At 32.5% G+C, this 14,408-nt stretch overlaps 1 protein-coding gene across 1 annotated transcript; it reads right to left on the bottom strand.

The window, feature by feature from the left end:
- Nucleotides 1-152: 152 nt before the first annotated feature.
- Nucleotides 153-6,135, bottom strand: LOC114376130 (putative disease resistance protein At3g14460). The gene is made up of 2 exons (XM_028334063.1): nt 2,505-6,135; nt 153-1,648 (listed from the first exon to the last, which is right to left on the bottom strand). The coding sequence occupies exons 1-2, from the start codon at nt 6,040-6,042 to the stop codon at nt 1,641-1,643; spliced, it is 3,546 nt and encodes a 1,181-aa protein (XP_028189864.1). The 5' UTR covers nt 6,043-6,135; the 3' UTR covers nt 153-1,640.
- Between the last annotated feature and the right edge of the window lie 8,273 nt (nt 6,136-14,408).

Below are 14,408 nucleotides of genomic sequence, written 5' to 3'. Positions count from 1 at the left end.
TCTGTCATTAAATGGAAAACCCACTCATCAGTTGATGGAGTTGTGGGACTTCTAAATAGTATAGAAGGGATTTAGGACCCACCCCTTTTTAGACTGGGTTAGATCTGTAAACAAATTACTCAAGAACGTATAGAATGACGGGAAAAAAAGAATGGAAAAGATTGAATCTTCTGTATTATTAATTAAGGGAAAAAGAAACCAGGTACATGCAGTGGTGCCATGATTATTGGTGTTATACCAATACTCAGCCCAACTGAGACATTTGGCCATTGCTTACGTTTTGAACTTGTTAAACATTGCAAATACATCTCTATGCATCTATTGACAACCTTAGTTTGGCCATCAGGTTGAGGGTGGTAAGCCAAACTAAATTTGAGTTTGGTACCTTCCATCTTGAATAACTCAGTCCAAAATCAGCTGATAAGAAAGAGCCTGTCCCAGTCAGAGACTATTGATGATGAGCAGCCATGCAGTTTAACAGCTTCTTTAGTAAAACTTCGGACACTTCCTTAGCCAAGTAAGGGTGACTTAAAACCACAAAATGGGCATATTTAGTGAATCTATACACTATAACCATGATAGTGTCCACTACATTGGCCTTAGTTAACCCTCCAATAGTCCAATGAAATCCATAAAAATGTCTGGCCAAACCCGAATGGGTACTGGTAGTGGCTGTAATTGCCCGGCAGGAGATAGGGCTTGGTACTTGTTTCTTTGGCAGGTGTCTCATGCTGCTACATAATTGTGTATTACCATTTTTCATGCCTTCAGATAAAAACAACCGAGTAATCCTCTTATAAATTCTGAAAAACCCAAATGCCCTTCTATGGAAAAATCATGAAAGCTGGCCTCATAGTTAGCATATTTGTGGCTTGTTTGATTATAAGAACAATCTTTTTCATGTTCAAGGTAAATATTATGTGACTGATTTTTCTTGAACTTTGTTTAGTTGTGAATGGCCATGTTAAACGACCACAGGATGAAGACATACAATCCAATGTACTGGAAATAATTGGATCAAATATTCAGTCCACATACATTACCTGCCCAGCTGACCCAGCTGCAACACTAGGTATAAAACTTCCATTCTTGGTTTTGATTGTCAAGAATCTAAAGAAGTATTTCACATTTGAGATTCAAGTTTTGGATGATAAGAATGTCAGACGACGATTTCGAGCCTCAAATTTTCAAGTGTGTAAGTCTGCCCATGTTTGTGTGTCTAATGGGTTTACCCACAACTTGCAGAATTTTAATTTCTTCCATATGTATTTTGTGCATTTACATGGATTCAGATAGCTGAAGAAAGCCCCAAAGAAGTTAGAAGTATCATGAATTGACGATCATTAGTTTTAGAAGAAAACAAATATGAAATTTTAGAAATGTACTTGCATGATGTAACCTCTGGAATTAGTAAGTCAGTGAATTCCCGACAAAAGCAATGCCCATAATCCTGTTACAAATTTAGCTGTACATAAACTAATGTTTAAAACAATTTAGAATGAGCATGCATCTCCCAGGATAGCAAGTAGCTAATCTGCACTCAAGGACTTTCAAAGGCACCAGTAGGACATTGGTCATCGAGCAATGTATCTTTTCCATGGACACAAGAAAATTTGAGTTTGACGACCTTCGCCAATTTCCTAGTTTCCTGGTAATCAACAAACATGACCAGTAAATAAAACAATGTATTTTGACAGAATTCAACTACAAGGTGGAGCACAATGATGTTAGAAATTGTTGCACGTAAAAAGGAATAGACAAAAGGAGTTAGTTTGTGAAAGAAAGAGGATTATGCAAAAGTAATTTTAAAAATCTGGCAGATTGAAACTGCCAGAAAATGACAGTTTATGGTAATTTTAAAAATCTTAGGGACTCGATTAAAAAACTTACATGATCAAGGACCTAATTATTATTTTTTTAGTTTAGAAACCTACTTGAAAATTTTTAAATAATATAAAAACCAACTGAATAATTTAATCATGTAATAAACAGAAAAACCGATATTGTGAAAAAGTACATGAGAACATTAATCAAAAAAAGATGAGAAGAGACAGAGAATGAAGCCCAATCCACATCATAGGAAGCTCTGCAAAGCAAGATTAAGTTTTCAATGCAAAGTATGATTTTTGAATGCCTTTTCATATTTAATATATAAACAATATCATATTTTAAAAGCTACAAAGATACTGCTGAGAATTAGCACCTGATGAATAGCTACAAAGTTATTATTTTAAAATTATTATTATTTTATCTCTATACCTATTTAATTGTCTCTCATTAATGTTTGCAGAGAAAATAAATAAATAAAAATACACAGAAAAAAATAATTAATACATCTAAAAATTAAAAAATAATCTTATAAAAAAAGATAAATAAGTTGTCATAAATAATCTTATAATTAGGATCCGAGGAAGTATTAGATATAAAAGAAAAGAAAAAAAAAGCTGATGGGTTAAGAAGCATGTAGAAGTTTGACTATAATTCTTAAACATCAACATCATTACCGTTTAATGACACGCGTTTAATGTGAGCAATCTTTGGCCAGTCTTCACCTTCGGGTTCCTGGCAACGTTGATTGAGCAACGGACAGTTCCGAATGTGCAAAGTTGAAATGGATTTGGGCAGACCCTCCTCTGGTAAGCATTCGAGCCTGGGGCAGTCTTCAAGAATCAATATCGAGAGAGAGGAGAGGTGGCAGAGAACTTTGTAGTCCAGTCTTTTTAGATCTCCACACTCCCTTATCCGTAGAATAACAAGAGATTGTGGCAGCACACCTTCCTCCGGAAGACACTCAACATCCAGTCCTCCAATACCTAAGATAAATAGAGATTGATTGCCTCCCAAGGCACTTTTCAATAAGGAGATAAATTTGGAACTACCATAAAGACCCATATCTTTTAAATTTGATGGCAAACCTCCTTCGGGAAACATTTCAACTTTTGGACAATCACCTATGCCCAGATGATCAAGAGATGGAAGGAGGACATGCATTCCTTCAGGCAATGATTCTAATTGGGGGCACTCTCTCATACTCAGACGCTGGAGATGATTATGAGCCTGCCCCTGTGAAATCCTCTGTAGATTAGGACACTTCCCGAAATGAAGCTCCTTGAGTTTTGGGAAGATATCTAAGTGAATGGTCGTTAGAGAGTCGCAGCCACCATTGATGCGCAACCATACAAGGAAATCATAGCAACTGTGCATGGGAATATTCTTATTTGAACAAGAGTAATTGCGTCCAATCTGTTCGAGTAACGCTGCCTCCATGTTGTGACCTGTAATGGTAAGCTCTTTCAAAGTTGTCGGATGATCAATTTGCAGCTTTCCACAGTCTCCTGGGGTTAATTGATGAATATCTGGGGCACTGAGAGCAGAAGGTACAAGTTGTTCGCACCCAGAAATCTTTAGATCATTTAAATGACATAGTTGCTCTGGCAAGTGCCCTTTCAGCTTGGGACAACACTCCATAGAAAGACGTTGAAGACGTGGAAAAGCACCTGTCACACCTTTACATTCCCATTCTTCCCATTCCTTCATATCGTAGAACTCCAAAGATTCCAAGGATGCAAATGAAGAAGAGCTACTCCCGAAAAAATCAGCATTAATACTCACGATCCCATCAAGCCCTCCAATTGAAAGCTCCTTCAGAAATGGCAAAAGTCCAAGGCGAGGCAAACATAGGCAATATTTACAGTTCTTCAAGCTTAAGGACACCACATTACATGATGAATTATCCGATAACCAACTAGGAAATTGAGTACCACTGTAGTTCCGGATTGACAATTTCTCCAAATGTCTTGAAGGTTGCAGATTCTCAAGTACTTGTCTTTCTTTTATTGAATCATCAAGGTTCCGGCCCTCATTCCATTCTAACTCTAGATCCAGAAGATGAGTTTTATTTTTCAAATCTGCGGCCAATGCATCCAAGGGATTCACAATATTTTGCAGCTCCTCAATTGATAGCCTTCCACGAAGATTGAGTTCCCCTAGCTGTTGAATACTGCAGTTGTCGCTGCCCATTCCAACATAAAACGAACTCAACACCTGAAGATTCTTCAGTTTTCCAATATGCATTGGCATCTTTCTCACTTTAGTCAACATAAATTCAAGACAGCGCAAATTGGTGAGTTTATGCAAATTTGAGGGTAGCTCCTCCAAAAGGTGACAAAAATTCAGCTTCAAGACTTGCAAGTTACAGAGAAAACATGTTGAATCAGGTAGTTTTTTTATGCGAGTATTGGAAAGGTCTAACGAACGAAGATGCTTAAGATTGCCTACTGAGTCAGGCATCTCTTTAAGGTTATGATGAGACAAAGATAAGATGCGTAAGAACTTAAACTTGGAGAACAACTCATCTACTAGTTTCCTACCACCCCAAATAAATGTATCTCGTATGGGCATAAATGTCCGTAGCCTTTTAGCATGATATAAACTCTCGTACCCATCCAAATATTGATCGTATTCAGGTACAAATGAAAAATGACGGACTTTTGATATACTTTTTGGTGTATCAACTTCTAACCTGAAACAAATGTCTCCACAAACATATTTTGCCAAATCATTGAGAAGATCATGCATGACAAAACACTTTTCTCTACTTGATCGTTGAAAGAAGGACCTTGATAATAGATCATTGAAGTATTGTTCACCAATTTCTTCTTGAGGATTACTCTGGGTAGAGCATTGTACAAAATTTTCAGCCACCCATAACTGAATTAAACCCTCCATGTAAAACCGGTGATCTTTGGGGAATAAGGCACAATAAGCAAAACATCTCTTGAGATGAGAAGGAAGATGGTAATAGCTCAACAATAAAGCAGGGATGATTTTACTGTCTTCGATCGGTAACTCCCACATCTTGCTTTTCAATACACCTTCCCATTGTGAAACAGATGGCTTTTTGTGTAAAAGACATCCAACTGTTTCTAAGGCTAGAGGCAACCCTTGGCACTTCTTAACTATCTTTATACCAATCTCCTTCAGCTCAGCATTCAACTTAGGACAATCATCTTGGAATGCATGCTGAGCGAAAACTTGCCAGCTGTGATCTTCTTGTAATTTCTTTAGTTCATGTACTTTGTTTGACTGCATGATTGAAGCAACCTTGTTACTGCGAGTCGTGACAAGAATTTTACTTCCCTTAGCCCCATATTTAAGAGGAGTTTGTAAAGCCTTCCATTGGTCTCGATCTTCGTTCCAAACATCATCCAGAACGAGAAGATATTTATTCCCCGACAACTTTTCTTTCAATCTTCCATGAACCATTTCTAGGTCGTCTCCACTGTCTTCTTTTGATTTAGTGATTTTGTTAAGAATTGTCTTGGTTAACATCAAAACATCAAAATCATCCGAAACACAGACCCAGACTTTGATGTCAAATTTAGCCTCCTGTATCCTTGGGTTGTTATATACATGTTGGGCAAGCGTGGTCTTACCCATCCCACCCATTCCCACAATCGAAAGTATTGATATCTTGTTATGATTGTCAGTGTCAGAAGTCAGCCAATTAAGGATCATATCTTTGTCATAATCTCTGCCATAAATAACACTTTCAACCACCAAAGATGTGGATGACAATTTCTGTGACACTTTACTACCCGATCCTGATCCAACCCCAACATCACTAACATTTTTCAAACCTAGATCATTCTTTTGGTCTAAAAGAGAATCTAGGTCATCAAGGACATCTATGATCCTTGATTCAAAATCGCATACCTTGCTAGCACTGGTCTGGGATTCAGCTTCCAACTCAGTTTTGGAGAATTCGCAGTCTATTTCATCCAACAGATCCTCGGTATCAAGCAACACGTCTCTGACGTCATCAAGCCATGCTTTCACATATGCATCAGTGAACTGCTTTTGTTCTGCATCATCAACCACAGCATTGACGGACACCAGCTTCCTCTTCAACTTTTTCAGCAGCCTCCCATCGAGCTTTCTTCCAAGAAAGTAATCCAAAACTTGATGAGAATCCAGCTTGTGAAACAGCACCTGAAGGACAGCACCAAAAAGAGCACCACCAAGGGTTTCTAGTACTGGCATGGTTGGAAAGAAAAGAAGAAAGGGTTGTGAAAATTGGAAGTAAGAAAGGGTAATGCAGATAGAGAAGGGTCAATAGTAAGAACAGGCAATGAAATATGTAGCAACTTTAGTGGTTTTAGTCAACTTGGGTGGCTAACTTAACAATAATTTGAGACATAACGTTAACGTGCCGACAAAATCGTGAAAGGAACCTATTGGACAACAGAACAAAGAAGAGCAAACTCTGTTCACATTTATTAAAGACTCAGTTTTTTAAACAGTATATTATTATGAAACGAAATTTTAAACTACATTTTTAAAATTAAAATATTAATGTAAGTTATGCATGTCATGTCATGCGGGAACTATAGATATCAAATAGATTTAAATATGTTAGCGTTAATAAATATATGATTTTTATGTTTATTTTGTGTTACGTTTTTTAATAAAATAATAATTTTATTTTTGTTCTTTTGATATTTATTATTTTTAATAAGTTAGTAGATTTTATATATGTTTTTTGATAAAAAAAATCATTTAATATTAATCCGGACTACAAAAAAATTGACTAATCTATTATGGAACAAAGATAAAGTTTGTTACTTAATCCGGAAATAAAATAAAATATTAATAATTAAAAATAAAATTATTAATTTAATTGAAAATCAACTTAAAACAAAAATTTATTTAAAAAATATACAAAAATTAAAAATTAAAAAATATATTTAAACCTATCAAACATCTTATATACATGTATATTTGTTTCATTTATGTACACCCTTACTTTACTTGTAATGAAAAAAATTAAGCATTTTTAGTGCGTGAGTCAATTTCAATGACTAACTTATCAATAAATAAACTCAAGGAACCTAACATCTAACATGTATATCAGCCATGAGAGCGTGCCAGCTAACATAATTACAACATAATTATGGAATGCAGAGAAGACATTCACAAATATATAAATAATTAATAAGTAACTCTGATCAAGTGGATTGGTTCTGAAAGACGTTTGCAGAATCAAATATAAGATACGTATTTGGATTTCTTTGATTTATTGAGATCTTCTCATTAAGTTGACTTCACCAAATATTTAGGTAAATTTAGTGTGGTGAATCTATTTATAATACATAAATTTGATCAAACAATTGTACCATGATGAATTGTGACAATCATGATGAAATATGTATTAAATAACTAATAATTTGAAATTTAAATCTAAATAAAATGTTGTTACAATTTTTAATCTATACTTTTAAATTTCATTTAATTAACATTTATTATCCGTGATTAATTTGTGATTAATTATTATTAATTATTATTTAATTAGTAAAAAAATAAAGGCAAACATTTGTTAGTATGATCATGTATTTAAAACATCAATGGAAAATATGAGTTCAAAATGATTGAAGAAATTATCAAATAAAAAATAAAGTAAAATCTAATAATAATAATAATGTACATTTAAAAATAGATGTTTTCAATACTTGTAAGGAACATATTGTAAAAAAAAAAATACTTGTACGGAACAAAAGTTGATTTATTTTCTGCATTATTATCTATGTCGAATAATTAGAGCCAACTATAACATTTTACATTATAATATTATCAAATATCAAAATTTTAAACTTATATATGTGATATCCAAGTATGTAGAATGACTATTAACATGATATGTAGCTAAATTACTGCAGACTAAGAAGAAGAGGGAGTATGAAAAAAAATAGGTAAGTGATTTACATAATTTACCTTTATAGTCCTTTAGTGAAGCTAAATCAGATAAATTGCTACAATACTTCTTGCATTTCATACACAAAACTTATCTCTTCTGTTATACAAATAATAATAAAAGTAATTTATCTATTAGGAAAAAGAAACAATTAAATCATCCATGCAACACCCGGTTTAAATCTAGTTAGTCAATTGCAAATTCCGTGACTAACTCATTCAGAAATAAACGCAAGGTATCTAGATCTAACATTGCACATATATTTAAGCCATGGCAACGTGTTTACTGACAATCATGAAAACAACAAATCAGACAACTCAACAAAGCATGGCAAACCCAGATCTAAATAAACAAATGACCCATATTAATTTTTATTTTCGTTTCTATCCCTCCTTTTTTTCAGGTCCTCATATTTTTATATAATCTTTTTGCATCTGACATAGTCTATGTGATTCAATTATCATTGTAATCAGTCTATTTCTTTATTTCCAAGGGGATTGTGTTCAATCTGTCCATTATTCAGTCATTTTTATATTTGCAACCTCAAAGTTAATTCTGAGCCATAATTGTTTTTAACAAAAATAGTTTGAGTTATTTCTTTTAACAAGAATGGTTCCTAGCTAGTTGAGATTGATTTGGTAGTGTAAAACTGAAATGCATTTGGAACGCCCACATTCAATTCAAACTTTCTGATTTGTCCTATCAACAACATAGCCATAAACCATAGTCATTCATTATACAGGCTGTGTAGTCTTAACCATCCCGCCCATACCCATAATTGAAAGTGTTGATAGCTGGCTTCAATTGTAAGTGTCAGTTGTCATCGAATTAAGGATAATTTCTGTCATTATCTCTTCCATAAATGACACTTTCAGTCACCAAAGATATTGATGGCAATATCTGTGACACTTTACTACCTGATCCAACCCCAAGACCACTAGCCTCTTTCAAACCAAGATCACCCTTTTGGCTTGAGAGAAATTCAAGGTCAGCAAGGACTTGTTTCATCCTTGATTCAATTTTCATGTTAAATGAACTGAAAGATGTTTCGAAGAAACTCGATTCCTTGCAGGTACAGGTTTGAGATTCAGAATCATTCTCCACAGCCCATTTGTTGATTTCATAGTCTATTTCATCCAACAGATCCTCTGCATCAAACATAGCATCTGCTACGAATAGAGGACTAAGCTATACTATGCTAACTACACTAAAAGGTGATTCATAATTTTTCTCTACCTTTCTTCGTTGCATTCATTCTATTTATAGGAATATCAGCATCTTTGACAGCAACAAGCCACTCTCTCACCCTTGGATCCCTGAACTGCTTTTGTTCTGCATCATCAGCCAGAGCATCAATGGACCGTAGCTTCACCTTCAACTTGTTCAGTAGCTTCTCATCGAGTTTTCTTCCACGAAAGTATTCCAAAACCTGACGAGAAACCAGCCTGTCAAAAACAACCTGAAGGAAAGAAGAAAGAAGAGCACCACCAACAAATTCTGCTGCCATGGCCGGAGAGGGAATGACCAAATTATAGAAGAGAGGATTGTGAAAATTGCAAGTGCAGCTTGGTTATGTGATATGTGATATGTGAACGACTAACTTCCTTGTTCGACTCTCTTTATTGACTATTAAGCTACTTTTGGTGCAATATTCAACTTCAGTGCCTAACTGATCAATCTATTAATGGATAAATAGTTAAATTGGTCCTCCTAGGTTTGCAGACAAATTAATCTTTAAAGATGAAAATTTTAAATTTATCATACTTTTTGTGCATTCAAACTGAATTTGTATTTTCTATATTTGAGGGACCAATTTATTATTGAATCGAATAATTAATCTATTTATAATCTATAATTTATGAGACAGAAAATATAAAATTGCCACCTCAGAAATTTAGAATACTAGAATTCTTCAACTATAGCATTTTTGCTTGTGGGATACTTCTGTTATTTCACCTTTTTGCTTTTATTATTGAAAGAATTTCACCTTTTGCTATACCCTCTTTAAAACCTAATTAAATATCATCTCATCAGTTTGTAGACTCTCATCAAAATCTGTCCATATCATTCTCTAAACCATCTCTCTTTCTTCCTCCATCTTCACGGTTTCTCAATCCTCAATCAGCTCCATTGTTGCCAATCCATAACAAATTACTGCATGCAGCATCAACCAACAGTGATGACATAAGTAATTATAATAGAAAAATGCTAATAGCACACTCCTTTTGAACATACTCTCTTTCCAGCACTCCTTTCTTTTCTTTTCTTTTTTAATTTTTTGATACGGCCAACTTGGGATGTTAGAAATCACTTTTCTTAATGTCAGATGGAAAAATTGACTCTTGTAATTACAAATTAATGATGAATATATAACTGCTAATTAAGTATAAATTAAAATTATCAGTTGCTGATTACCAACTGTAACAACACTACACTTTAAAATCTCGTTATGACAATTGTAGGATTGCTTTTCATATTAAAATATTTAATCCAAACTTTAATTTCACTATTATTTTCTTTAATTTCATTAATGTTTTTTTAATTTCATTATTATTTTCCTTTGACACTTTCGACCGTAATTGAACCGATTTTAAGAAAATAATGTTAATAATTAAATAATACATTAAACAGTATTAAATAAATATAACATCATAACATTGTAACATTAAAAAATAAAACAAAATGTTATTTCTTAGATTGTTAACATTTAAAAGTACACATAAAAATCTAAATAAAAAATATCGATTAAAAAGCTTATGTTTAAATTTTAATAAAATACAACAATATTTATTAACATTAACAAGTTTATATTTAGATTTAAAATAATAAATTATATAATGTAAAATTATAAGAAATCAGGATATAAAAAAATTAAATTATATCCATGTTTTAGAAGAAAAATTAATTGATAAAATAATTTATACGGACTTGTAATTCTTTCTGTTGTATGTACATTACTATTTGATTTATATTCATGTAATTATATGCATGTTATTTCCTCAATCCTATGATTTAATGTTATGAAACTGTATCATTTGAAGAATTAGAAACACTACAACTTTAACATTCTTCCTCTTCTCTTATTGGATGTAAGCATCAAACACTACTCAAGAATATGACAAATACTATCTATCAATCATCTTAAATTCTCTTTTTTATTTTTTAATATTTTTTTAAAAAAATGTTAATCATTAAAAATAAATTTATATTACAGTTTAAATTATTGATCATAAATAGAAAATATAATTTATATAATAATTTTTAATTACAATAAATGTAATTATACTATAATTTATACATTGAAATTTATTTATTATAAATTTAAGTTATAAATTTCTATTTCTTTTAACACAAATCTTGAATTTTAATTTAAAAATAAAGATAAAAATAATAGATGGAAAGAGATGAATGGTTAAAAAAATTAGAGTGGTAGATTGAAATAATCTAATTTTTTAGTTTCTTAAATTATATTTGAAATTAAAAATATATTATTTGAAAGGAAAAAATTATAAATTAAATTAAAATAAGACATCTGACTCAATAAAAAATAAATAATAATTCTAAAAAAATATTATGTAAATTTCCTAAAACCACTTTCCTTAATAATTGCTCAAACCATTTGCCGAAAGGGGCACTCCTTCTTCTAGTAGTGGCAACAGAGCTTCTGCCTCTGTTATCAGTAACACGCAAGAAGAGGATGCACAACCATCTTCCAATTTTGTTGGAACATGTCCTTACATGTGCCCAGGATAACGAGATCTTATGCTCCGGCCGAAAGGAAAGTAAAATCTGATCCACCAAGGATCGATCTCGGATAATACCAGAAAGATTTACCTTAACTTCATCATATTAATCACTTGTGCCCAATCACTTGGTTAGATAAACATTCTAATAATAATATCTAATGTATGGAAATGAAATCAATTGATGAGAGACATGTTCACATACTTAGTGTCCGATTGTGCCTCGATCAGAATTATATCTGAAGTAGAATATCTGAGGGAAACCGAGAGAGAGTGGGATTGCTCTCAATGTAATAATTTTTTTGGCAGTTATTGTCAATTGAATTATGAGGTCAATGAAGAAAATATCATTAAATGGTTTCCTTTTGGGTGCTAAATCCTTTCTGATGTATACTGAAGATACTAGGTTAGTATATGAGGTAACAATGTTTGTGCTGGTGAAGCTAAGGCGGCAGAAAGAAAATGATGCAAACCGCAAAGGAATCGGTCAAGAGTGCTGATGTGAAGAAGCTGTTTTGTTTGATGATTATTGTGGTTCTGTTGTTTTTTTTATCGGCAAATCTTAGTTTGTTAGAATGTTAGTTTTATTAGTAGATTGGATTGAACTCGGGACCTTTCGCCTTTTTCCTTCTTCCTTAATCATTCAACCAACCTTATATCTTTTGGTTGTATTATTTTATATTTATATTGCATTGGTGTCTGGTGAAGTGATGCAGTTTTAAGGACACTTATTCACAAGGTTATGGTTGCGATTACTAATGTGGCTGAAAATTGTAAGTAAATGTGGCTCATGCAGTCCAATTGCGAAAGGGAAAAGGGACAGAAGGGAGTTGCATTTTGTTTTGTATCACTTGAGAACTGAGCTTTATCTCTGTTCATTTTCATAAAAGAAACAAAACCATTCTCTTTCTTTTCTCTATTTTCACTCTGGGTTCCTAACAATATGGAATGTAAATTTAGCGAAATGTAAATTAATCCCGGCTCAGAAGTGAAAATTGGAGATCATGTTGGTGTTACTTGAGATTGAAAGATGCTGCTCAAGCTTAAAGGAAAATTTTATGTCGCAACCATATGGTTACAAATGCTTTATTGTATTGATTTTTAACTGAGTATCACAGAGATGAAAATGCTGCAATTTTAAGAATGAAAATTTAAGAGTTTTAGTACTGTTCTTTTTCTATTTTCTCTTTCTATCTCCTTCTCTTTTCCTTGATGTGTTGAAACCCATTTAACTATTGGTTCCAAAAACAACCGTACCAAAATCTTTAAATTTATCCCGGTAAAATAGCAACTCTCACATCTGTATGTTCGCTGTGACAGTAAGGAGATTCAAGACTACTTAACTCATTAGATACTCGCCCTTTTTTTCTAGTCTTAATATTTTATTTCATCGTATTTTCTAAAATGATATTATAATGATTTTGGTTCTGTCTTTTTAATTTCTTGGAAGTTATGGCGTTTCTAAATTAAAACTAATATAATGATTTTGGTGGTGTCTAGATAATTTTTCTCGGAAGTTGTGGCGTCAGTATGTAAGGTGCCTTTGAATTCGAAGAACTTATATGGTTACAAATTGGATTTCTTAATGGTATACAAAAATGTCTCCTCTCCAAAGGGTGATAGACTATATACACTGGGTCGAAGGCCAACCATTTTGAAATGTGGTCAAACAAATGTCCATAAAACATATAATTATTGTGTTTATTGAAAACATATAATTAAAATAATGCGATATTTTATAAAAATTAATATTAATAAAAAGAAAAATATTCTCAAGTTGAATAAACCTTCATCAAGTGCCTTAGTTTATAAAAAAAAAAACTACTCTTTTTAAATTTTGATATAAAAGAATTCTAATTTTCAATCTTGAGTAGAGAATTGCATTAAGAAAACTAATTAATAACTTCTTTTGTATTTTTCATGATAGATGCTGTACTTTTTTCTTTTTTCTTTTTCTTTTTTGGTATTTCAAACGACCCATGAATGCCTTCGATTCGGATTCTTTGCAGTAGGAAGAAACGTGCATTCACGCAGTCGAACAATAAAAACCGTTTGATTAAGATCTGGCGGTTCATAAATCATTTGGATAAATTTAATTTAAATACACTTTTAAAATACCAACTGAAATCAGACAGTCCATATTTCGGATGGCATGACAGCAGAGAATTCAAATCCGAACTTCTTATAGTTTATTGACAGGTTATAATTTGACATCACCAAAATTTCACATCTGATAATGTTAGCCTTGCACATATAAGCTTAGTTAGACATTATGGTTTGTTCAAAACTCTCTAAGTATGATTAGTAACTTCTTTAAAGATTAAATCGGGGTATTTGGAAGAATTTCAAAGGGACTTGACTAGGAGTGGTCTAAATTACTCCGAGTAAAAGTATTCCTTAAAAGATAATTGGTGTAATATATCAACCGTCCTAAAATACATAATTAATTGCATTAACTATCTATGTCACTGTGTAATTCCATTTTTGTTTGAAGTAAGTTAGACAACCCTAAACATGACAAACTCATTTGTTTAGTTAGCACTTACAATGGAGTTTTTATATCCGTTGCATGGTCAAATAATTATAATATAAAAGTATAGAGTGATATGATTTTTTTTTATTTGCAAATATTGAAAATGAATAGCGGAGAATGCTTAATTACTACTGTTCACATGGCTGCAATCTCAGCTATTGAAACTGCTTTGGTCAGGAACTGTCATTCCCTGTGGCTTGAATGCTGTAAATAACCCTTCTCTTGTTTCTTGGAAGCTGAGAAGCAGATGGAACAAACTGTATTTTAAACTCTTCTCTCATTAGATTTAGAGCAAGCTACTCACATTTATAGGGAAGACAATCAATGTGCAGACCATATTGTCAATTTTTCTGTTCATAATTAATACACAATCTTTTTGGTG

Source organism: Glycine soja, chromosome 11 (assembly GCF_004193775.1).
Source record: "Glycine soja cultivar W05 chromosome 11, ASM419377v2, whole genome shotgun sequence".
Classification (NCBI taxonomy): Eukaryota; Viridiplantae; Streptophyta; class Magnoliopsida; order Fabales; family Fabaceae; genus Glycine; species Glycine soja.
The sequence above is the reverse complement of the archived record's forward strand: the minus strand, read 5'-3'. Positions and strand labels throughout refer to the sequence as shown.

Excerpts from the sequence above, each read along its gene's own strand:
- LOC114376130 (XM_028334063.1), bottom strand. The coding sequence starts at position 6,042 with ATGCCAGTACTAGAAACCCTTGGTGGTGCTCTTTTTGGTGCTGTCCTT.